The following is a 24,693-nucleotide window of genomic DNA, read 5'->3' as shown; positions in this document are numbered from 1 at the left end:
TTATCTTTGTATAGAAAAATAAATAGCAGTAAAGTGGCACAGTTGTTACTAAAAATGTTAGCAATAAATGTAGTTCATGTTCTATAGAAAAAACTGAATAGAGTCTTATAACTTAATATTTAGTCAACTACGAGAACTAGGAGATGTCAGAGGAAGACAACAAGTGCCAAGTTAACCCTCCCAAAACACACCTTCAAATAACACGAAGTGGTTTTTCATACAGTGCAGGCATAGGTATCTAACTCTTAGAGGTGCTTGTGAGTACCAGTGCATTCTAGTGACACCTGTTACAAGAGTTCATGTCTAAATTTCTGTAAATCTGATGTTTCATCCTGTTAAATGTAACTGTTATGGCATGCTATGGTTGTGGAAGTTGAATCACTGAGCTGTGTTCAGTGCTTTGGAGTTCAGCTGTAGGTACTGAAGGTGATACTGAAGTTTAGTTGATGCAGCTGGTTGTTCAGCTGCACTTGTCACAGAAAGCACTAGAAAACACCTGGTTGTATTTTAGGAGGATTTTTGGGGATACAGTTTGCAAGGATGGATAGCTCGGTCTGGTGTGAGAGAGAGAACAGGTTTCCTGCTGTTCAGAGCCTTGGACACTGAGCACCTGGCTGTAATGGTGAGATTTTGTTTTGGCTGGAAAGGCCTAGGGAAGGACAGTCACACCTGCCAAGGTACCTGGCACTGAGGAGCCTTGGCTGGGGCTATGCTTCAGCACCAGAATCATCCATCAGTACGTGGGAACCTCAGAACACATTTCATTTACCACCTCCTTGTTTTTTGTTCACTTTAAAGGAAGCAGTTGATGGTTTGGGAGGGATGGTTAAGTTCCTAGATAAATATTGCAACTCTGCTTTTATCTCTCAAAAAGTATCTTCCTGGAATTATTTTTTCTTAATTAAATTGGTATCAAATATTCTGACATATTCCCAGTTACCTTCAGTGTCCTGTTTGCTGTGAGATAAACTTTGATTTTGCTGTCATCAAGACTTTTTGAGAAGTTAGAAATGATATTCAGATTTCAGATGCCTTCTTATTGTGTAATTATCAACAGATTACTTCACCTAAGTCCTGACAGACATATTTTTTAAGTATGACTGACTGATGGACAGATTGGGAATTGCTGAATTAATGGGCACATTTCAAAGCCTTGGCAGGGCTAAGCAGTAATTACATCTGCTGAACCACTTGATAAGTTTTTGGAAGTAGCCCAGTAAAGCCATCACTGGATTTCTTGAGTTTTAATATCTTATCCTACAAATTTCCATGGCTTTCTTGTAGGGTACACTCCAAAAGTTAATATAGCCAAATACACACAGCCAGAAAAAATCCATGGATTAAAGCTTGAAATGTATTTCAGCAGATCTACCATTTAGATTTTCAGATGGGTGTAATGATTTTGGGGGCTGATTAAAAATCTTGTTCCCATTTTTAAATTTAAGAATTTCATTTGGGAGTAATAAGGGAGCACAGAAAGTGCCCACACTTGTGTGGCCTCTGTAATTAACATTATCTACTGCCAATACAAAGGACAGAATTTGGGGTTAAATGGGTCATAATCCTGACCCAGAGCATTTTTTTGGTTTTCTGATAGGAAAGTGAGACTTGACCAGGAATGAGACCTGAATGGTCTCTTCCTGACCTACCTGCTGTGAGATTCTCAGTTTATCAAATCTGAAAAAAATTGTTTTTGATCTAATTTTGTCCCCCTGGGACACTCAAAGGTAGATACTACAAAAATGTTGACAGAAAGTTGTAGACTGAAATATCTTTGCAGAAGATATTCTGTGTAGGCCAAAAAAGTGATGGTTTTTTGCAGTGTCAGGGTGAGATTGGGATATTGGTAAAATAGTCTGGAACACTTGAAAACACAGGGATTTAGGAGTGCTGGCAAAAAGGCCTATGTTGTTTTGGGAGTCATGGGGTTCTGTATGACCCAAAAATTTTCAAAGGCCCTGTATTGTGCTGGACACTCACAAGAAGTTAGAGGTAAGAAGTCCTTTGAAATTACCAGTGCTGAAATAGCAATGCAGGGAATACTTTTTTCTTTGCAGCTGTTGTTAGGCTGAATATGCCCAAAAGGATGAAAAACGTGTTTAAAAATAATTTGAGAATAAAATTGGCCAGTGAAGATGGCATTGCTCTCTACAATTGGAGTTCAATTTTTCAGGAATGTATCTCAAGGAAAAGTAAAACAACAGACATAGATTGAAACAATGTGGTTGTGGAATTCAAAGGTAGCTCTGACAGAGAGGATTTCATTTAGCTCAACCAGACAGATTTGAGGCTGATAAAATGAATTTGAAACTGAATGAAAAGAAACTGTCACCAAATTGAACTGTGATTACTTTCTGGAGATCTTTCAGTACCTAAGAAACAAGACACTGATTTAATCACTACAGATATGTGTTCAACCAAAAAAAAACCAACAAAACAAACCATCAACACAACAATAGAACAAACAAAACCTAAAACAAAGCAAAACAAACAAACAAACCCCCAAACTCAAAACAAAAAAACCCCTCAAAAAACCCAACCCAAAAACTGAACAACTGATTCTGGGGTTTTGTTCTGAAGAACAGAAATGTACAGAGAGGCTTATTGCTAGGAAACTTTGGGCTTTAAGAGTTGCCTTAAAAATGCCTAAAGTTAATAATGATGGGTGAGTAGCAGCATTTTCAGAAAAAATGAAGCTGGGCTTATCACTTGCATTTTCCTTCAAATAAATGAAACTTAATAGAAACTTAAACAGAGACACTTTGCTTACAGACCTCTACGGGATGGTAAGTCACCTTCCTGTGGGACTGTGGGGGGAGGGGGTTCTCTCACTGACAGCAGGTGAATGTATTGCTTGGGCTGATTTTCCCTGCTTGTTCATGGTACCTGTGATTTATCCCCTAAATTCCCCTGATTTCTGGTTAGTTGAACTTTATTGTAATTCATGCACTGCTAAATAACTTCTCTCAAATAACCTGTTCAGACTGGTAAATACCAGACTTCATGAATTACACAGTAAATAACTGTCCGAATCCATGTGGAGTCCATCTTTGTCTGTGCTCTCTGCTTCCCTGGACACTGCAGACACTCAGGCCTTTCTTTAACCCATATTGTGCTTTTAGCTTGCACCTCTGAGAGCAGAGCTTGCTGTGCACCTCTACTGCATGCTCTGAACTGGGTGGGTGAGGCAGCCCAGACTTCTTTTCCTCCTTTCTCCTGGCTGTGGTCAGAAATCCACCAGCTCTGTGCCTGCACCTGCCAAGCATCAGCTCTGGGGTTGCAGGTCCTTTCTCTCTTTCCCTTTTCTAATGCTGAGTACAGTCTGTTCTGGGACAAGATCGACTTGAATGCAAACAAGATAAGGAAAAATTACCTTTCTGTCCTTCAGTTTTCTCTGTTGGAGGGAAGGTCGTGTGGGTAGTGGGTAAAAGTGTCAAACGTAAAGCTTTTGGTAAAGTGTATAAATGATGTATTGGCATTTTGACAAATAACTTCTGGGTGCTCTAATAATATTCCTATGACACTCATGTATCAAGTGACTCATAATTTAAAATGAAATATTCTTTCTCATGTAAAATAAATAAAAAGTAGTATATACCTTTGTATAAAAGAGGTAGGTCCCACTGTTGTCTCATTTTTCTTGGGAGTGTATGTTTTCTTTTTCTTTTACATATATTTTTCCCATTATATTTTATATACCTAAAATAAATTACTTAAGATACATCTCTGTATATACTCTAAGCTCATCATAACAAAGACAGGATTGAAAATAATAAAAAAAAATCAAAAGATGACATCTTTGCCTTCTGGATGGCACCTGTTTGGACAAAAAATGGCGATGAACAAAAATCTGAAGAATTGTGGTTAAACATGAATTTGAAGCATTAAGGATTCAGTTTTTGTGGATGTATTCACTTCTAATTGTTATGGCAACAAAGAATTTGAAAATTCATGTTGATATGTTGCATGTGAGATACGTATTTGCTGATCAAACATGCTGACAACTGTGTTACCAAATAAGAAAATTGTATGCTCAAAATAAATACCTTATTTTAACATTCCATGGCATTTAAAGGACTGAGTGTATCAGCACAGGTTTGCGTGTCACATACTTGGTTTTTAGTGTGAATCTGCTTCTGGCTTGCTGTAAATTTGTTTGTAATCTTTTTCTTACCCTATGGACATAGATGGATTCCAGGGAAGAATGCAGATTTTCTTCTAAAATAGTTTATTTTTAGCTGTGCAGAGGGACTGTGGGTAGGATGAATCAAAGGTGTATGTGGTGTAGGGCACAGGAGTAAGACCACGAGCCCCAGCTCATTTCTAGTTCAGTTTCTTCACTGGTGTAACAGGAACTTCCTAATTCTGCCCCTCAGCTTTCCCACCTGGAGCTAACCACACTGCTCTTACAAAATACTTCACACCTGAGCAGTTCTACCTCAGAACTGTTCCAATTATTATTTTATTTTTGAGAGACTTCCTACTACATAGGAAATGCAGTCCAGGTGGAGTGATGGAGCTGTTATCTGTGGGATACTTCAGGCTAAAGATGCATTTCATTTAACATCCACTTTTATTATACATTGTACACTCAGCTGTATTTTTTCTTTCTCTAAGGAGAAGTGATAGGGAACATAAGAATACAGGGATGGTCTGTAGAGATAAGTGTATTGCAATTTATTCTTGTGTTGCTGGCACTGAATACTGAAGCAGATTTACAAGTGGAATTTGCAGAGGGAAAAAGTTATTATTGTCCCCATCTGTAAGGAGAACTGGTCCAGTGATTTGGACTGTGTGACATAATTTAAATTCAGTGTCCCCTTCCATTGCAGATTTCTTTGGTTTCCTTAAGCACGTCGCTTTTCTTCACAGGGCAGTTCTTCATCTGTAAATTAGGAATAATGGAATTTTCCTCTGGAACGTGCAGCGGTTGTAGAGCGGGGCTCAGAGAACTGCTGGGGCTTTGCTACTGCAGCCTCAGGGCCATGGTGCTCGGAAGGGCAAGAGAAACTTCCAGAATTAACAAAATGAGCTGAGTTTAGACAGTCTGTGCCTAGGGCTGGAACTGCCCAGGGCAGAGGAACATGGGGAGAGGGAAACTTTCAGATGAAGACTCAGTTTTTTCTTTTAATTCGGAATTCCCAACAAACTGTCTTTGGCCCAGTTTTTCTGGTCAGTGCCCTGATACATGAAATTACAGCTACAAAATGTGTTCCTCAGCAAAAAATTCATGGGAAAGTATTGTGTGTTTTTTGAGGAAGAATAGAGTGTAAATGTTAAGTTTATTGAAAAAGCATATGGAAAAAATTCAAACTCACTTATTAAAATCAAGTACTTGACATTTCCTCCAAAAGTCCTTCATAAATTGCTCATTTAACTTCTGAAACACACCAAATAATACCATCCCAGATTCACAATAGTCAAAGTGAAAAACTTCCACACTAAATAGCAGTCAAAAGTTATTTGAAAGAGCTGATATACAATATATTAAATAACAAAGATGCTGAAACAGCCTCAACTGTAGTAGTTCTAATTACTGCACTATGCCATGCTATATTATATCACATGGCATAATTTAGTGCATCTTTCTTTGTCAGTGTATTACTCATCATTTTACAAATTACAACTCTTTTATAGGAAGATAATTCATACTTGGACATAGTGCTAAAATGATGAAGTGTTTTCCTCTTTTCTCAATCACTGGTCTTTCAAACTTTTGCATTTAGCAGTATTAATCATGTTTATTAGCCAAGTGTTGTCATAAAGAATGGAATTTCTCTGTTACTTTCATATTCAATTAAAATGGTTTTTTGGTTGCTGCCTCTATCTGCTGCATTCCAGTAATCTGTTTACTTATTCTAATTGAGATCCTTGTTCATAAATTCAAAACAAAATCAATACTGCAGTTACATGTTTTTGTAACAATCTATAATCTCAGTGACAGTGTGGGGTGTACCTGAGAGGGGAGTGATCTTAAAATACCTTTTAACTCTAGAAATGTTCATTCAAACTTTTTTTTTAGGTATGCTGTTTTGTGGACCAGATGTATTTTGGAATTCACTAACATGGTCTACTTAACCTGCTGTTCAAAAGGAATTTGTTATTCAAGCGTGTAATACTGCAAAAACTACAGTCTGTAAAATTGCTTCAGAAGACCAGACAGAGATTCGAGACACCAAGTGCTCAGTTTTCTAGACTTTGTGTTTGTTACAGACAGTAATTACTATGCATAATAGATATCTGGACTCCTAAGTTGCAATTCCTGAATATTGATGATTTCCAGACACAGCCTGTGCCCGGCTCATTTAACCCACCAAGTGAAGGGTTTCACGTGGGGCATCCCCAGGGTCAGGCCCAGCAGTGGAGGGGGAGCTACTGAAGGTCGAAGATAACCAAGCTCAAGGATAAACTGTGGGAAGCACTTCAGGGGTGGATTCCAGCTGGAATGTGGTGACACTGGAGGGAGGGAATGGCCAGCTCTCTCTAGGATTGACAGTGCAGAGGCCTGATAAGTACAAGAGTGGACTCAGATGAGTATCTGTCATGGATTGGTGGCCTCATGTCCTGTGATAGCAGGAGATGGTGACTCAGCCTCTCAGATGTTCCCATTAAGTGAATTCACTAAATGATGACTGATGATTTCATCCTCAGACATTTAGCATTTTCTGTTTCTACAAACCAATGTTTTGAAAGTAGGTGATGCTGAAAGTGTCTAAAAATATTTTTTTGCCCGATACTTATGTATTAATTTATTTTTTGAAAAAATCAGGTGCAGGTTCCAGGTGCTGTACCTGTGCCAGGTGCTCAGCTGTGGTAAGGAGTGTTGCTCATTGCTAACTGAGCAAAATATCTCTAGATAAAGGTATATGCCACTCATGGTTTGCTGTGCCCTGTTTTGCAGGTGGGAGTGAATCCTCCTGGGACAAAGACAAGCTGCAGTCTCCCATCACAACGGGATCCCAGCACAGCATTGGTCACCCCACGCTGTCAGGGCAGTCAACCCTTGGGAGTGCACACCCGCTGAGCCCTCTCCAGCAGAACCACCTGCTCACCAACAGTACGTACTGGGATCCCACTGGGAAAAAAGAGTGCCTGGAGCCCTGCTGGGAGCTGGGCTTGCCTTCCTGGCCAGCCTTAGGGAGGGGGGAAATGATGGGAGACATGATTGACAGGAGGGTCAATCCTTCCACTGCCAACTGCACTTGTATCTCATGTCCAAGCCACCCTCTGCGATCAGTCCAAGACCAAGTGACTATTCCTGGAATAGTCTTGGAAAAGTCAGTCACTCACTACTGAGTTTGGGACTTTCAGTCTTTAATTGACATTTCCACGGCCTGGATGAAAGGAAAAATAATCATAAAGTAGCTTAAAATTTTAGCTGTATGAGAAAATTCTCTTTCAGATGAAAAGGTTGACCTGTGAAATGCAATAGGATAGCAAAGAATAAATGCAAAATGTCCAGGTAAAAGGTCATCCACTGAACCCAGCTATTCAAAACAACTGGAATAAAATGACACAGGTTGGATTTGGAACTTAGAGGTCCCCAAAAAGCCATCTATTTTCTTCCTTTAGGAAGAAGGAGCAAGTGGGAAGCCATCAGTTCCACTTCTTTGCGCCCAAAGAGGGAAGGAAAGGAAGGAAAAAGTTTTCCAAAAAAGATGCCTGGGATTAACATTTTAAAAATCAGTGAGGAGTAAATTTATTCCTATAGTTGATGATGGATGAAGAATGAAAGCCTCATTATTTATGAACTCTTGTTGCTTGTTTAAGCTCTTCATCTTTCAAGTTCTGGAAGTTGATATCTGGTGTTAGTTTTAGTGGATGAGTGGCATTTCTGGCTCCTTACACGATTTTTAGAGTAGTCAGTTCATTGCTACCTCTGTCAGGCCCCAGACTTGAGCAAATCAGAACTATTGGAATGACTTCTACCAAATGAGTCTGCTTTGTTTGTGGGAAGATGTGGACCTGAGCATTTTGGATCAAGTAGTTAAAAATCACCATGTCATAGGACTGAAATTCTCTGTAGTTTGTCCTTTTGTTTTAAATTCTTGCATAATTCAATACCTGGATTTCTCTTCCACAGAGATATTTTGTGTTCTTTGCTCTGAGGGATGTTTTCCAGTGGATTTTGTAGTAGGTGAATGTCTATAGGCTGTTAAAGGGTTTACTGGATGTCAGACATTATGCCCAATGATTTGCAAGTGCAGGATATATTTTCCCCATAGTCCTCTGAAATGTTTGATGGATTGTGTCTTAAAACTGGTGATGTGCTGTTAAATTCTGTTTGTAGTTTGCATTTAGTTTGCATGTCAATTGGACTTTAAGTAGACATACAACTCAATGTGGCCAGATGGTGTCTGGGAGTTTTGGAACTCTATAGAGGATGAGGAAAGATTATTGGGCTGTTAAGGGAGATCTGCAAGGGAACAAAGGCTTGTGGATGCAGGCACTGGAGGGGATTGTCAGTGTGGTTTGAAGTGAAGGGAGATGTATGTGGGCCTTAGTTATTGCCTATCATAATTAATATTGGTGTAGATCATCATATAAAATAGAGAGTGAGTCATTAGACATCACAGTTGTTGATCATGATATGCTCATGTTAAACAGGAATAGTGTGGGAGCTGGGAATATTCAATTCTGCCTTTCCTGGTGGGCACCGTGGTGTTTTTATATCACTGGAGTCAAATTCTGTAGGAGTAACATAAGATATGTCAGTCAGTGGTATTTTTTATTGTTAGTTCATACACCAAAATGGTGACTGGCCTTCTTTGAAATTGTTAGGATAAACCCAAAAGTTAAAAAGTTTTTAACGATAATCTCAATGGCATGTGGTAATGACTAGTAAACATATGTTTGTGTTATGTAATACTTGCACCTGAAATTTTTAATGAGGATTTCTAATCTAAATGTAATTTAGAAAAATGATAAGACATTTTTGTCTGGAAGAATGAGTCCTGTTTTTCTTTTCTGACAAACTGATTTTGGATGCCCTATAGTAGCTGTCTTCAAGTGGTCCCTCTAAAGAACCTCTAAAGAAGTCTTGAATGCTCAATAACCTGAACAATTTTTTCAGTGAATTGGTGTCTTGGTCTTGATTTCCAGTGCAGTCATTACTAAATCCAAGAAATAATACACACACTGAAATGGATATTAGTGAAGTATGAGAATCCAGTTCTTGCTAGCAGTAACTTCACCTTTTTGGCAATGTCAAGATCTGCAAGTTGGTCCAAATAAATTTCATATCTTCTTAAATTGGTTTATATCCATAGCAGAAGACAATTTAAAGTGACATTTTGAAAATTAAAACCTCTGGCAACAATTTTAACCTCTCATTATGTGTTGCAATTCACAGTCCTTCTGTACAATTGCTCAGTGGTGTCTGTAGTTCAAGCCACAGCCTCCTAGGTTCAAGAAACAGTCCAAGTATAAGAATTCAGTGTGACATTGCTGAGAAGTGGTAATAGGAAGAAGTCTTGGTAGGAGTGTATGATTAGATAAAGTTATTAATAAATATTCATCTGATATGCTGGAAAATGTGGAAATTATATGCATGTTTTGTGAGGTTTTTTTCTTCTTTATTTCTCTTAACTAAAGAGATTGCTGGACTAATGCAGTCATAGATTAATTTTGTGTCACTCCCCAGCTGTGTGTTCCTCTCCCCAGCACAAACCAGCCTTTCCTGGGCTGCACAGACAATTGTCCCCTGTGGAACCCCAAAACTTGTAGGAGTTGCTGCAGATGGGTTTGAGTGGTGGATGTTGCAGTGGGATGTGGCGGCCCTGCAGGGTGTCCCAGAGGCAATGTGGCTGTTGCAGTGGGCTGTGGGCACCCTGCAGGGTATCCCAGTGATGTGGTGGATGTTGCAGTGGGCTGTGGGCACCCTGCAGGGTGTCCCAGAGGCAGGGTGGCTGTTGCAGTGGGCTGTGGGCACCCTGCAGGGTGTCCCAGAGGCAGGGTGGCTGTTGCAGTGGGCTGTGGGCACCCTGCAGGGTGTCCCAGAGGCAGGGTGGCTGTTGCAGTGGGCTGTGGGCTCTCGGGGTGCCTGGGTGACGTGTCCGTGCTCTCTGCAGGGATAGACCTGCCCTTCATGATGATGCCGCACCCGCTGCTCCCTGTCAGCCTCCCGCCGGCTTCGGTGGCCATGGCCATGAACCAGATGAACCATCTCAACACCATCGCCAACATGGCAGCGGCGGCGCAGATGCACAGCCCGCTCTCCAGGGCTGGGGCCTCCGTCATCAAGGTAAGGCATCCTCCTGCCTCACAGAGCATTTGCAGTGACTCTCTCAGGGAGGAGAAGGACGAGGTAGGGAGTTCACACTGCTCCAGCTCACTCTGGCTGCTCCCAGCACTGAACAACACCTGCCACTGCATCCAAGTTCAGCTGCTCTGATCTGCCTGTAAGTCTGTACGGTAATTAAAAATGGACACCAACACTCACTGCAGCTAGAGTAAGATCTGTGAAAGCTTAACAACTCCTAAAATGCTGTTTAAAGTCTAACTTAAGAGAAAATGCTGTAGGACATGGCAAGGACTCAAGTGCACTGCAAATCCAGAACAGGTAAATAGCAGAGAAAATCATCACAAGTACCTTAGTGAGGCCGGAGAGCAAAACGGGAATTCTAACAGTGCAAATCCAGAGCAGGTAAATACCTGAGAAATTTATCACAAGTATTTTAGAGTGGTAGAGTCTCTGGTAGCCAAACCTTAACTTCCTTCTTGTTGGTTAAAACTTGTTTGTGTTTTGAAAGGCTTATCATAGTCTCTACCAAGTAGGCTGTCCAGAAAGGTTCTTGCCTATGTGGAGAGCTGCTGTCCTGCCACACACTCAAAAATGCATTAAAACAAGAAATTTTCAAAATAGAAGTGTGTAGGATCAGTGCATGTGAAGGATTGGTGTGATGAGATTCTCTAAAAGTGTGTCCACTTTTTACTGAGCAAAAATTAAAGATGTTATCAGTCTGACTGGTGTGTGTGTGTTTGCATGCACATGTGGGTTTCTTGTTGACAAAGTAAAATGTTGTCAGCTTTGAAAGTTCATCAGTTTAGTCCATTTTTCTTTAGGTTTAAATATATGAGTCTATAGAGCTGTTCTGGAAAGTCTTTAATATCTGTATTCATTTGCGCTCATTTATCCCTGTCACTCTTGAATCTGACTTCTGAGTTGATTTATTCTTACAACTGTCACTGATTTGCTGAACTTCAACTCTCATATCTTTGTTATAAAACAGCTTAATTAAAATGTGTCATTATTTTATCATTGAGAATGTCACTGTTTCAAACACTACAGTCCAGTTTTGAGAGTACACTGAGGGTTGTGTTGTACTTCCTTTCATCACAGGCTGGTGGTTCAGAAGATTTGTTTCTAAATCAAGCAGGGAAAGAAACTAGCAGTACCCAAGCACGTGTTTTATTGTTCATGCCCATGTGTTCTGATAGCAACATCATCTCAAGGAGGATAGCAAATGTCTCTTGTCACATCACTGCAGTAAAATTCTACATCCCTCTGTTGCTGAGGTTCTGGAGAGGTTTGTTTTCTTCCTAATTTTCTTTTTGAACCTAAGCATCTCCAATTGCCTCAGGTAGTTTCTCTTTGTCACTGAGAGTCCACTTCCAGATTCGGGCAAATTTTGTTCTGAATGCTTTGGATTTGTTGACTTTTTTTCCCCCCTTCAATTCTAGGGAGGCTGGGCTGACATTTCTCATTAGGATTTCTACTTAGGATTAAGATGTGTAAAAACTTCCTGTTATTGTCAGTGTACCTGAACAGTTGTTGCCTGCGTGGGGAAAACATCTCTCTCTGATATCCAGCTGTATATTAGTTAATACAAGTCATTAAATTATTCGAAATTAGTTGAGATTCCATTAATTTCAAACCATAACCTTTCCTTTACCTATTCAGAGACCTCTTGACAAAACCTTAATTTAAACACAGCAGTGGAGTTTTTTTAGCAGCAAGTAAACTTGCAGAAGCTTTGATTGTATTCTAAATGTTGCCAGTATGTAAACAGGAAGATTAAGTATGTATTTGTAAACAATGCTAGTCCTTTGTAATTTAAACTGGAGTTTTTTCAGGCAGTTGGGTTTCAGGGTGTTATTTTGCAGGCCTTTGCTGATGTGAGTTACTCATTTACAGCAGTTTTTTCCCCAACACCTGCGCTGGAGGAGACACAATATCTCCACAGCAACACAAGGTCTGGCCAGCACTCTGGTGGGAATTATTTCCTCTCATGTTGCAGAGGAAAATGCACCAGTAGCCAACATGACAGAGGCAGAGTGGGGATCCTTTGCTATGTTCCTCTCTCCTGGCAAGTGGTGCTGCATCTTTCTCTAGTTTGTTCTGAGAGCTGAAACTGTAGATGAATTTTATTACAGTGCGAGGCTCCTTTTGTCCTTTCCTTCCCTTATGTACAATCATCCACCTGAGAATGATGGTCAGTTAACATGAAATTCTTGTACTAAATGAAACAAGTGAAAGAAAAGCATCGCTGTTCCTGCTGTCAGTAATACTTTTATTATAGGACATTATTTAAGTGCATTTAATAAGTACAAAGCATGGCAAGTTTTCAACAGAATGCATCATGTTTTTAGTTAAAATGGGAGAAATGAGTCTAATGTATTGAGTGTGTGTCTGTTTCCATAGTCTGATGACTAAAATACCACTTGGCCTGTTTTCTATAGGTGTGAGAATCAGCTGCTTTATAAGGTTTTGAATGTAGTCATTATGCTTTTTATATCACGTTTGCCATTTAGAAATAAGCTGTTCTACCAAGATATGCATGATCAGCAAAGTTAACATTTAGTGCTCCAGAAAGAAATGTCATAACTATGAAACTTGATTTCTCCCTGACAGGAACACCATAAATTAGGTAGGCACAATGGCCAGGCTCACAAAACCTTTGTAGCCATCTCTAACATGATGTGATGTGATTATAGCAGCACCAGCAGCACTGTGGCTGCAGTTCTGGCAGAGCCCCTGTGATAAATCCAGCCTTACAGGGATTTATTGCACATCTGAAGAAGCTTGCTGGGTTCGAAACTTGGCTCAAATGGCTTAGAAGAATCTCTGTTACTGAGGGTCTCATATGGCAAAAGCAAAATTTGGCAGCAACACTGACTTCATCACCCTCTCTCTTCTCCCACTTGCATCCAGTTCTTGTTAGTTCTTTTTTCTTCCAGAACTGTTCTTCAGCTGGACCTGCTCTGCAATCCAGGAATGTCCTGGGTGTCAAATGAGGATCAGTCTCAGGTGGAATTTGGCCAAGTACACTTGAGTCATGGTTTGGGCTAGAAAGAGCAGTGAATGCTCAAGGCCAGGTTAGATGAAGTACCTTGGTCTCATGGAAGGTGTCCCTGTCCACGGCAGGGGTGGAATGAGGTGACCTTTAAGGTCTTTCCATTCCAAACCAGTCTGGTGACTGTGACTGTCACCAGACTCACCAGTCTGTGATTCTATGAATAAATGTGGCAGTTGATTGTCACACAATAATTTTGTTCCTGAAACTCAGAAAAATCTACTCAGTGACAATATTTTCAGAAGGAAAGTTGGGATGAGCCCTTTATAGAAAAGTGAGATGATTTTTCACTGAAGTTTGTGAAACACTCAGCTCCAGAGAGCAGTAGCTACATAATGCAAATATGTTTGTTTTACAATGCACCTGTAACAAATAAGACCTTACGTGACTAAAAGCATACTGGTTTACACAATTCCAGCCAAAAACTAGGGAGAGGGCAGGGGAGAGGTTCAGGGTTAGGAAAATGAAGGGAAGACTGGCAAGAGCCAGGTCTGGAGCTGTGGCTGTGATAATCTTGGACTGTTCACTGAAAGGCCACTTTCCCAGATGACCTTGGGAATAAGCTGGTGGGAAATACTGTGGTTAGGCTGAGCTTGAAATTCTAGGAACCAGACCCAAACCAGGGGCCTTAAGCTGCTCCTTTTGTGTCAGATACCCAAAGAGTACTGAGTAATGAGGCAAAACGTCATGAGACTTCTTTTCTCCTAAATTTTCTCTGCTTCCCATTTTACTTACCTGACATATTTTGCACCCTCCTTCCTCCTCTTGCTCACATCTCACCCTCTTCCTTCTTGTGCTTGCTCCCTTTTCTTCTGGCAAACAGCCTCTTTGGAGCTGCTGAGGGGTGTGCTTCTTCTGAGTAGTAGTTCTGAAAATTGGTTTCTTGCTGTCCATTTTTCTTCTCTTGTCATCCCCTCATGCTTGCTGTGTTCCTGCTTTTCTCTTATTCTTTCTTGCTCTCATTGAGGTTCCAGTTAGGAATAAATGGTGCTTGTATTGAGTATACATAAAAACAACAAAAAAAAGTAATTAAAATGCTTTAAAGAAAAATAAAGCATTTTTATTTTTGTATTTCAGAATTTCTTGAGAATTTCATCCCAATGCACTTCAGGAACTAATCTGATAAATAGAGCAAAGCATTATTTTTACAGTGGGATCTAGATATGAAGTAGAGACTTCTGAGTCTCTGTCTCTTGGAGTTTTGTTTTTCTCCTGATTTTGTAGGAATTTTAAGGCATTTGTAAAGGATGTATATGACATGATTTTAAATTCCCTGAAGAGAGTACAGATGGGCTGTGTAATTATTGCTGAGAGGTGCTATTTTCTGTGTGCTCCACAACTCACATTCATAATATTTACCTGACAGCCAGAAAAATGTGGCCATCTCAGAATGCTCTGAAACACTTCTTCTCACAGTAGAAACATTTCCCATTACAGAATTTCTAACATCAGTAATTTTGTATCTCTCTGTGCATTCAATGCATTATGAATTGTTTTCAGAATATTGCAACACTGATAAAATTTCTCCACAATGAATGTGATTTTTCATAGTATTAGATTTATTCTGTCCTGTTCCATAGCTGATTGCTTGAATGGGACTGGGATACTTTGAAGGAGTGACATGTGAGGCATATTTATGTCTTATGTTTATATTGTTTTATGTTTATATTTTTTGCTTCTTGTAAGGTTAATTTTTGCGGCTTCATTTGAGGTAAAGGAGGAGTGAGTATGCAGGTTTGTATCTCTTTATTCACTGATTCAGAGAAATTACTCTGCTGGGAGATGTTCAGATCCTTTCAAATTGCATTAAATACCCTTCTCATATCTTCCTTTGGATGGAGGCTGTCCTCCTCTCCCTGCAGTGCCAAGAATGCCTGGCTCCTTACCACCCTCATTGAGAGGTTTTAAGCATTGAAAACTTATTTTAAACTTCCAAGTGGAAAAAAAATCCGATCAGAAACATCTCTTTTCGCAAAGCTTGCAAAGGAAAATTGTTAGGCCAAGCACATCTAAGCTCTTAGTTCTGGCTCAGATCTTTTTAGTATTAGCTTAGTCATTTGCATTTGTCCTTAATAAGTGATATCTCTCTAACACAGATGAGGTAGAGCATTATCATCATTAGTCCTGGGAGTGCCTTTCCTCCCTTCCATGGTGGCACTGGGTGAAGCTATTCAGGAGAGGGGCACAAATAGCAAGTTTCCACCGTGAGACCCTTTGCCGTTTCGGGCACTGTTGTGCTCTCAGAGTCCAAGTAAAACATCAAGACCTTAACCCTGGAGTGAAGGTTTCCATGGCTGTCCTAGTGCCTGCTCATTTAAGAAATGGGGAAGAAGGCAGCTCCTGTTTGGCTGTTTCCCAACACCATCTGATTAGCTGCACACCTCTGTTTGGCTGAGCAGCTGGCAATTAATGGATGGATAGGAACTAGTCACAAGGTAATGGAATTAGTGAGTGAACATCTGGTATTAAAATCAGTAAATGTAGGAGTTTTTATGATTTCTCAAATTCTGTGAGAAAATAATTGCCAGTTGACTACAACTGAAACAACTATATGTACACAGTGGAAAAAAAATTGCATTTTACATGGCAAAGTACATATTTTAAGCAAATTACTTCCCAATACACTGCAAAAGATGAATAGGATCCAGCTGGCTTTCAGACACACAGATCCTATCATGGTTTTTAGGCCAGCTGTTTACCTTGTTCATCTCCAGTACCTACAGCAATCACAGGTACGATAAGTAGCTCAGGAGACCCACAAGTCACCCCCAGTCTTTGTGGGTGCTCATTTCCAGGGTGGAATGACTAAACATCCAAACCAAACTGCTCCTCTTTGGCCCAGAAATGGCTGTGACCATCCTAGTTCTTGTTGGCATCAGTTCAGGTGTAGCACAGCTCCTGATTCCTGAGGCAGGGGTATTTTTTCCCTTGGAGAAGCCTAAATTGAGTAGCCCATCAGTTAAGGACTGTAAACTCTAGAACACTATTAAAAATGTGCTGATTAATTAGGATTCAAAGAGCATTAGTATCAACTAAGGCCAATTGGAAAGAAATACATCAAAGTATTAACTAAAAAAAGGAAGGGTTAATAATTCTTCTGCTAACACTTTGCTGACTGGAATTGTGGATTGTTGTTCTCACTTGTTGAGGATGGGATTCAGCCAGGGAGGGGCGAGCAGAGGTAGCTCAGCAGGGAACTGGGGCTAGAGGTGGAGAAGGCTGCAGGTAGACTCTGCCTGGCTGTCCTGGCTTCACAGACCCCCCCTCCAGAGGAGTCAGGCTCTGGTTTCTAGGATTTTATATTTCTGTGTAGTCCATTTTAGACTATGAATGTAGATCTTGCAACCACTGGTGGGTTGAGGTGTGGCATTATGAACATTCTAGTGTGAAAATCAATGCTGGGATTTTTTCTGCTGGAGTCCATGAACTCTTGTTTTTCCAACATGGTCAACATGAGTTTAAATTTTTCTTGCAACTCTTGAAAACTCTAGTCTAGGCCTAAAACCAGTAGAATTTCCCTTTTTCCTTCCTTTCCATTTCATTAGAGAGGGTGCAGCCACTGCAGAGCCCTGTAGATTATCAGAACCTCAATTAAAGATGAAATATCAAGATAAATGCCTGAATAAAACATCCAAGACTCAGAAAAACTTCCAAAACCTGCTTGTCAGCAGTGAAATGCCACTAAATCTGCTAGTAACTCATTAATAGATAAACACTGGGAAGAGTAATTACAACTACATTACAACTAAGAATAAAGAAAAAAAAAGGAAAATCCAGCAGCATCATTTCTCTAAACTCCTGACATAAAAGGAAGATCAATACTATAAAAAAAATCAGAGGTAAGGAATTAAGGTCAAGATGATTATGTCAAAAATAGGTAAGCTGTTCATATATATTTCAAATGAAACTAGTGTGGACCCAACTGCTGTGTAGTATTTCCTATTATTGGTGTGGAGTGCCCCCTCACAGGGGAGGGAAGAGGGATATTGAGCTGAAATCAAGGATCTCTCTGGAAATTGGGTGTGAGTTCATGACTTCAGTGCTGTTAAGCTAAATCACAACTAAAATTAACAGTGTCAAGCTTTGTAGCTACATTTTCTGAGGCAAAGAAGGACACTGATTTTTAGTGAGACAAATATATTACCCTTCAAGAGGATTAAGTACTGGAAAAGTCCTTTTTGAGAATTTATGTTACAGCTCTGTAAAGAAAGAAAAAAGGATGAGATATAATTGGTACTGTAGGTAGATAAATATGTGAGATCTTGAGAAATGTTTTCATTTTTCATAAAATTCTCACAATCTGTAGAATCCTTATGTATAATTCATTCAATTATAACCTGGAATATTAATCTTGCAAATTTATGAATAGGAAGAAATATAAATGTGGAAAATACTACTTTATTAAGAAATGTTCTTTATGACTATGAGTTTACCTAGTGTGGGACCAGGCTGCCCTGCAGGTTGCAGGGGGAACTGAGCCATTTTCAAGTAGAAAAAGAAATATATGAAAAGTAATGAGGTTGTAAAATACATAGGTGACAAATAAAATGAAGTCATCAATGTGTAAAACAAAATGTTAAGAATTTAGATTTGCAGTTTTCCTGTTTAAATGCCCTCATTGATTTGTTACAAATACTGTTAACCCTGTGTTTGGAAAATGGTGAGGACATTATCACTTGTGTTCTCATTTGTAATAAAATAGATTAACTTGCTGTGAAATTTTAACTAGGCTGCGACACAACAGTAGCTACCTAATGAACCAGAGCACATTGCTGTTAAGTAGCTAAATAGATGCATACTGATTACAGGACTGAAAAATGGATCTGTTTACCAGCAAAAGAAGAGTCTGCTCATAGCATTATTCATTATAGTAGGGGAAATTCAGCACATTTCCACATAAAAATGTAGAAATTCACAATTTCTTGATCCATATGCAGCCTCACATGATGCCTTCCCTGTGCCTGGAAATTGGTGTAACTGGTAAGACATTAGATGACATAATCAACTAATTCTCTTTGAAAGTGATTCACTGTGTGATTAAGAAGGACATTATTATGTGACACTTTTACTTCTGCCTGAAGATTTCAAACTAACGCCCTGAATTTGAAAGACTCCAAGCAAAGATCAGTTCACAGTGAGACAATGCAGTTACCAGAAGGAGCTGGAATACTTTTCCAAATCATCAGCTTTTGAATTACTGAGATAACTCCCATTTAAGATGATATATATGGCTGTTTGTGTGATATCTGAGCATTAATTCCTAGTCATATTTGTTCATACAGGGTTTTTTTGCAGAACAGTTGGCGTGTCCTCTCCTTGGCTATTCCTTTTCATGATTGCAGTAGACAATGAAATTTACTTGAATTGTGAACTCTTATGTAAAATTAATCATTTCAAAATAATATCTTAGTTGTAAATTGAGTGTTCTTTGTGGTTAAAAGTGAGGAGATAGTGCCAAGGAGGACTGTTAAAACTGAAATCCAGGCAAATGAAATTGCAGTCAGAGTTGTAACCTGTTAGCAGGAACTGATTTGGAAGCTTTTATTTGCACAAAGATAAAAAACACACAGGATTTTTCCACTCAGGATTGCATGTGTATGGTTCGTTGTTATTTAGGACTGTACTTTTTGGGGTAAGTATGTGACTTTTAGAAGCAACTCAGTAAGCAGCGCATCCACAAAGTCCCAACTCCCTTTTACTCCTCTGTTTATCTCAGCAGCCTCTAAACTGTCTCTTTTGGAGGCCAAAAGGAAGAAAACACAGGAGACTTTAGGCTTAGTGACTTGGACTTTTTTTTTTCTCCCACAGAATTTGGAAACTACTTTGTATAAAATCATTCCGTTTTCAAAATTATAAGAACTTGTGACGCAACATAACAGACTCATATCTGTTAAATATTAGCATTAAAAGTCTCCCTTTCAGATCTGTTAGTTACTGTATGTTCATTAAATAACAGATAATTAGTGAAACTGATCCTTTGAGGATTAACAGCTATGTAATAGATACACATCTGTTACATGGTTTTGAGGCTGGGTTGTTATTTAATGTACAATAAGAATCCTATTAAAACCACGTCCAGCACCACGTTCTCAGCTGGTGTAGCTGGAATAGGGAGATGTCATCCCATGTTCTGGGGAAGATCCAATCTCATGTTCCTTTTGCATAACTCTCAGAGGTATCTGTAAATACAAAGATGAGTGTGGCTTAGAGGGATGGTTTTAATGGGTAACAGAATATCCTTGTTGATCTTGCTGCCAGTTTAATTAATGAATTGCCCTGATATATCCAAACAGCTGCTTTTATATCAGGTATTTATAATGGAAAATTTTCTAGGAACTACCATGTTCTTCCCAAAGCTATATTATTGATGCAGGCTTTCACCTAGAAAACTGCATAAAATCTTCAGATGCTGCTGAGTTTATTTTCCAGAGCACACAGTAAATTGCTACCAAGGAGTCAGATTGAGTGTACCTAATGAAACATCTTCAGAATAGGTTAGAAAGGAGGAAAGATTGCAAAATATTAAGACAGCTTTCCCAGATGAACTGTAATTGTGATTTTTAGTGAGGTGGAGGCAATAGAATCTCTTCTTTTAAAAAAAGGAAAATTAGATTTCAGTTCTGGATTTGCACAGGAAGCAGCTGATTGCCAAGGATGAGGGTAACTCCAAAGGTTCCGTTTCTGGAGTTCTGTAAATTCAACCATTTTTCTTCATTAGTGTCTCCCTTGGAACCACATCGTCAAGGACTTGGACAGAGGTTTTCAAACACAGAAGACATTTTAAGAGAAAAATGCCTATAGTAACTGAGGCCCTGATTGTCTCTTTCAGAAGATTCTCATTTTCTGTTGGTTCTGGAAACAGAAATGAAGGGCACTGAGATTCTGAATTAAAAGTATGTATGTGGAAACACTGGGTTGGAAGAATCTCAGCTGGTCTTATCCTTGTCTTAAGGATAGATTTTACTTACGCCTTGCTTGTGTGTCCTGTTCCTAAAGATTTTTACTGATGAAAATTCTATCACATCTTCAGGCAATTTGGAAGTATAGATACACAGAATTGCAGAATTTCATTTTGCATTTTTTTCTACCTAATTTATTTTCTACCCCTTTTTTCCCTCCTTACCTCGAGTACTATAAATATTTAAATTAGAGATTAATATCAATGTTTCATGTGCAAATATAAACATGAGAATTTGCAAGCAGTCTCTTGGTTAGCCAGTGGTGCTTATCATGCAAGAGGAAAGTTCTTACCAGAGCAACAGCATTTATCATTAGTCCATGTGCTACCCTGAGAAGATACTGATGTAATTTATTCAGGTACAGATTCAAGTTACAAATTCACTAGTACAGATTCTAATTACAAATTTCATTACATTTAGTGACAGTTTAGTCCAACTGTGAATGGTTTATTTGAAATGTGACTCACATATGGCATTCTTACTACCTGTGGATTAAAAGTAATTTGTGAAAGCAACATGAAAGAATATTCTGTATGTTCCTAGGTGTGAAAAACTTAGAATATAAAAAGTTGCCAGCAAGGAAAAGGTGGCAAATGATAAGCTAAGCTCAGACACGTTGCTTGTAGAAGCCTGTGTTAGTTTTGGCCATAGATGACTATACTGCTGTTAAGACTTGAGTTCTGTTCTCCATTTACCTCAGAAGCACCATTTGTTACCATTCCTTTTAAGCCAATCTCCCTTTGTTTGAACCTTGGTGAAGCCCGTGGATGAAACGGCCCTGCCTTGCTTTGTTTTTGTTTGCAGGAGAGGATCCAGGACAGCCCTTCGCCGGTGCCGTCCCTGGAAGACAGCCAGCGGCCCGGCAGCCATGCCTCCTCACACCCCAGCAGCAGCGTGTCCAGCTCCCCATCCCAGCTGGATAACACTCCCGACAGGATCGGTCAGTGCAGCCTCGCCTTCCCCGCCTCAGCCTCTTGGGAAGTTTGTGCAGGGCAATATCTGTTTGCTGGGCAACTCGCAGGGAAGTGCTCGCTTGTTCCGAAATACCCAGAAAGTTCATCCTTGTGGTTTTTTAATTAGTTTCATCCCTCAGTGTTGGATCTAATCACCGAGAGGTGTTCCATGAGTTTTTTACTTCGTTACCAGTCTCAGTGAAAGTGGAGACATAAAAGATGGTAAAACTCACACCATAACAACAGAAGCTAAAGTTCTCTTTGTTAGAAGGCCTTTAAAAAGTTTTTTAGCTAATAGGCTAATGCTAAAAGCTTACAAGCGTCTGCCTAAGCCAATCACTAAACACTACACGTACACCTTACAGCATGCAATAGTTGCTTGTTGTATATTTCTTGCAGCTCAGCAACTTTGTATGCTCCAAATATTTCAAGGCCTAAAATTCAGCTCTGTTTCAAACTTTCATCTGTGCAAGCTTATTGCAGCACTGTGAAAGTCCTCTGCTTTTCTAGTTCCCACAATCCCCCCTATCAGTACACAGAACCCCCTCATAGAGGGATCACCCTTGTACCCTTCCCATGTTCAGCCAGCTCCTTTGGTGTGCTTGGGTAGGGAAGTGCTGCTCAAGGCATCTGCCGTTGAAAAAGAGCAAGGTGTCTTTTTCTTCACATGTATGTGATGAAAGTCACAGATTAGATGATGACTTTTTTGTTCCAAAAACCTCCTTGTGCCCACACGTTCCTTCATCACACCGAGGCTGAGGCCTTTCTGGCTTTTTTGGTCTCTCCACCACAGCTTTCACAGGCTGTGCACTATCGATTAAAATGCTAATTCCATCTAGAGGAAGTTTAGATCCTATTCTTGGTGCTTCCAAGAGGGATCTAGGGCAAGTCAATTAACATCTCTTCATGTCAGTGTGTGTCAACACTGCTGTCTCCTCATGGCCTGGAGCCCGTGCAGGCATTGCTGAACCCGATTTAAACCACGAAAGCTGTGCACTCCGGGTGAGTCACTGGAGAATTCCCTCCCATCCACAACCTACACGGATGCTTCCTGGAATCTTGCAGTTCTGACCCTGGTCCTTGCAGCAGCACCACAGCACTGCCCAGCACACTGGATAGAACCTGAGTTCTCTGCCTAAATCTGTGCACACACCGGGCAGAGACTGTGTGGAGGAGATTCCCCTCATCCTTTTCACGTATAAAATAAGGCTGAAATACACAGGACAAGAATTTTGTAATTTTCTTTGGCAGCAGTGAAAAGAGACTGTTGATGTCTCTGTGCAGAGATCCAGTGCTTACTGTTACAAAGATATGGATAGATATTTTTCATTGACAGAAATACAGTGTTTTTACTTTTGCAATTAGAAAGAAAGCTCTTCCTAAAATATGGTGATGAAGTTTTTAGCAAGTGTCCTCTGTGGAATAATTGTAAAGCCTGTAATTGGTGGATTTCAGTGAAGGAAACGTTTTCATCAAGTAAGAACAAAGAAAAGAGGCATCCTGAAGTCATAAACTGCACAGCTCTCACTGAGCTTGCAGGTGTTAAGTAAAGAATTCCCTTCAGCACTAAAATGTTGGGAGGGAGTTGCTGTCACCAATCAGTCTGGGCTATGATCTGGCAATCTGTGTTTTTTATTAAGCTTACTGCGTTACAGGTAATTAATAATACTTAAATCCTTAAAGGTATTTTCCTCCAGAATGGTTTTTGTGAAGTACTTTTCCCATAAATTAATCAATTTGAACATTTCATAAGAAATCACATTCATCTCAGTAGTAATTTGCGTTCTATCTTGGTTTCCTTGTCTAATAAACTTGAGCAGATTAGCTTTTACTGAGTATTTTACTTGACTCTTAGAGTTAAAACAACAAAATATCAACCAAGAGGAAATAAAATTCAATATTTTTTTTATCTTAACATTTTTTTACTGACATTGTTATATAACTGTACTCTCTGATTCTTTTAGGCATGCTGACCAACAGCAGGGAAGGAGAACTCATTGATCAAGAAACTGGGACCAGCCTAAAAAAAATACAAAAGGAAAAAGGTAAAATCACAGACTGTTTTTCATCTCAGGCATTTAATTCCACTTATTACATGTTTTATTCCTTTTCCTCGTGTTCTGCATATGCAATGACATTGTATTACTAATTTAAGAGAACTAAGTGCCTAATTGCAATGAATAATGTATTCAGTGAACTCACATGGAAGTGTAAGCAATGAGAACTTTGCTTCTCTCCGTTTATATAGTATGAGGGTAATATTTTTCAGGTCTTCTGGCTCAATTATTTATGAAGTTCCGAGCAAATATTTGATCAGCCATGTGATATTGTTTGTTTGCCTTCAAGGGATATGTATGCAGACTGCGCTGATGCTCTGGGTCAGCAGTATAATTTTATATTGTGGCACCAGTGAGGGGCAGCAAGGGAAGAGGTGATGTTTGGTCTGGAGGGATTCTCCTGTAGGCAGGGAAGTGCTTCCTGTGCTGAGTTCTCCTTGAAGAGGTTCTTGGGTACCAGAGAAGGTGAATACCCAGGGATTTATTCTGGGAAAATAGTGCAAAGAGGTGCCGAGGGGGATAGTGAGGTTTTAGAGTGGAAAAGATGGGAAGGAAAAGAAACAGAAGGAAGAGACATAAGCTCTCTTTACGTGTAAGTCTACTGAGAATATTCATGTTTATCATCATAAATGAAAGCACAAACTGATTTATATTTTGGTTGAGGTGATTGTCATATATTTTCAGAGGAAACTAAAAGGCAGGCATAGACAATTTTATGAGCTACTCAGAAGAGAATTTGGACCATGCCCTATGGTTCCAGAGTTATATAAAATTATTTGAGCAGTGTCATTTGAGCAGTACAGTCAGCTCTATTCCTTAGAGGTCTGTGACTGACCTAGATCCTTATATTTTGTATTTTCGTACTCAACTCTCCTTGAAGACAGAAGCTGTTTTCTATTCACTGGTTTTTCTGGGCATTTAAGCACTTGCCTCATGAACCCCAAAAGAGCTCTTCTGTGCCATTCTGAGATAATTTTCTGTCTGGATCATCCTGCTGAAATCCTTCCCTCTTGAATCCTGTTGACATTTACAGAAAGTTACCAGCTGTAACTTTACTCCTAAGATTTAAAAAATATATTTCTATAGTATTTGCACAGTGAGTATTTAATCTAAGCCTGAAAGTGTAGTTGATTTTAATTCTGTTGTACTGTGTGAGGTTTCTTGACACATGTTCAGTCATTTTTCAGCGAAACAATTCAATATCCTGTGGGGTTCAAAGATGCAAATCATGTACTTCTTGGTAGTAGCAGTTCTGTCACTCAGGATGGATGAAGGAAGGTACAGTTTAAGAATCTGAAAAAGTAATTCAGAAATCCCCAAAGTGAAAATAATTGAACTTCCACCACCTGTGAACTCATTTCCCAGGCTTCTGTGATCATTCCTTTTAACATGGATGAAATCACAAAGATCTGATGCTAACAGTTTGTGT

General features: G+C 39.6%; 1 protein-coding gene across 2 annotated transcripts in view; it reads left to right on the top strand.

Moving 5' to 3' along the window:
• The window catches only part of DACH2 (dachshund family transcription factor 2), a 247,377-nt gene that overhangs the window by 179,696 nt on the left and 42,988 nt on the right, over positions 1-24,693 (top strand). For both annotated transcript variants that reach the window (XM_063422816.1, XM_063422814.1), the window contains exons 4-7: positions 6,902-7,057; positions 10,071-10,243; positions 21,059-21,194; positions 23,172-23,252. In XM_063422816.1, coding sequence (XP_063278886.1) covers positions 6,902-7,057; positions 10,071-10,243; positions 21,059-21,194; positions 23,172-23,252 — 546 coding nt within the window. The remainder of the gene's footprint in view (positions 1-6,901; positions 7,058-10,070; positions 10,244-21,058; positions 21,195-23,171; positions 23,253-24,693) is intronic.

The sequence above is a fragment of the Prinia subflava genome, chromosome Z (assembly GCF_021018805.1).
Source record: "Prinia subflava isolate CZ2003 ecotype Zambia chromosome Z, Cam_Psub_1.2, whole genome shotgun sequence".
NCBI lineage: Eukaryota > Metazoa > Chordata > Aves > Passeriformes > Cisticolidae > Prinia > Prinia subflava.
This window is presented reverse-complemented; position numbering and strand designations above follow the sequence as displayed.